Source organism: Camelina sativa, chromosome 17 (genome assembly GCF_000633955.1).
Source record: "Camelina sativa cultivar DH55 chromosome 17, Cs, whole genome shotgun sequence".
Taxonomy (NCBI): Eukaryota; Viridiplantae; Streptophyta; class Magnoliopsida; order Brassicales; family Brassicaceae; genus Camelina; species Camelina sativa.
The window spans coordinates 33,272,423-33,273,392 of NC_025701.1; the positions used below are offsets into that span (position 1 = coordinate 33,272,423).

The window sequence follows — 970 nt, forward strand, 5'->3', positions numbered from 1 at the left end:
TTCATTAGAGAAAACAGGAAACAACGTTGCAAACCGTTAAACATCAAGATTCCGATGTTTGATACGGAACTCATTATCCTTGTAGGAATCTGATTGATTTATAGAGAGACTTAGTAAAATTTATAACCGCAGCTAGACAACGAGCTACAGTTGCTGGCTTAGAAAGTGGCTGACGTTGTAGGCATCCAAGACTCACGCATCGGTTCATCAGCTGGGTAAACCACAAGCTCACGGACGTTCATCGGTTGGATAACATTTGGATCGGCTCCAAAGAGTAGATTACCAAACATTTCTTGTGCCTTCTCGGTGTTGTGACGTCCGTCGAAAAATAGGTAAGACCGTTGGTACTCGCATAGCTTCGAGTGCACGTTAGGTAAACCGCAACCGTATGCATTGTGTGTCCCAATTCCGCAGCACGATGAGTTCGTAACGAAAAACCCTAAGAGTAACAAATTGAAAGGTTTCGTATATTAGTTTCCACATGGTACCAGAGTTTATAAATTTGAAAACCATCGTAATTAATCAACTCACGGAAGTTCTGGTTCCTCTGCGTCCTACGAAGAATCACATTGTAAAAATCGAAGACGGTGAATTGGAAACCAGGAGATGCTTTGGCCATTTCGTTCAACATCGGTCCAATTTTTTCGTTGTGTTGCTTAGCCAAATCGTTGAGTTTTTCATAGCATTGATCCATCCCGGTATTGTAATCTTGTCTGACGATAGGTAAGCAACCCAATGGAGCTAGGGTTTGGATCACGAACTTACTCGCTCCTGATGAATACAACAAGCTAATATCGTTCTTTAACTTGTTGGTCACGGAAATGACAAAAGCTTGTTGAGCAGATGCATCAGCGTTAGGGTTGTTCTTGGTGAAATTCAAGTAATCGTTTGCACCAATGTAAATTATAAACACTGACTTCTTGATGAAGTCATCATTCCAGTTTGCTGCTTTCATATCAGCGAATTTTCT

The 970-nt window shown here is 41.2% G+C and overlaps 1 protein-coding gene across 1 annotated transcript in view; it reads right to left on the minus strand.

The window, feature by feature from the left end:
* LOC104758752 (inactive GDSL esterase/lipase-like protein 23) overlaps positions 1 to 970 on the minus strand; it is a 2,119-nt gene continuing 1,149 nt past the window's right edge. The window contains exons 3-4 of the mRNA XM_010481680.1: positions 532 to 970; positions 1 to 439 (exon numbers count right to left, since the gene is read on the minus strand). The exon at positions 532 to 970 is cut by the window's right edge and continues 4 nt beyond it. Of these exons, the coding sequence (XP_010479982.1) occupies positions 159 to 439; positions 532 to 970 (720 nt within the window). The 3' untranslated portion in view covers positions 1 to 158. The remainder of the gene's footprint in view (positions 440 to 531) is intronic.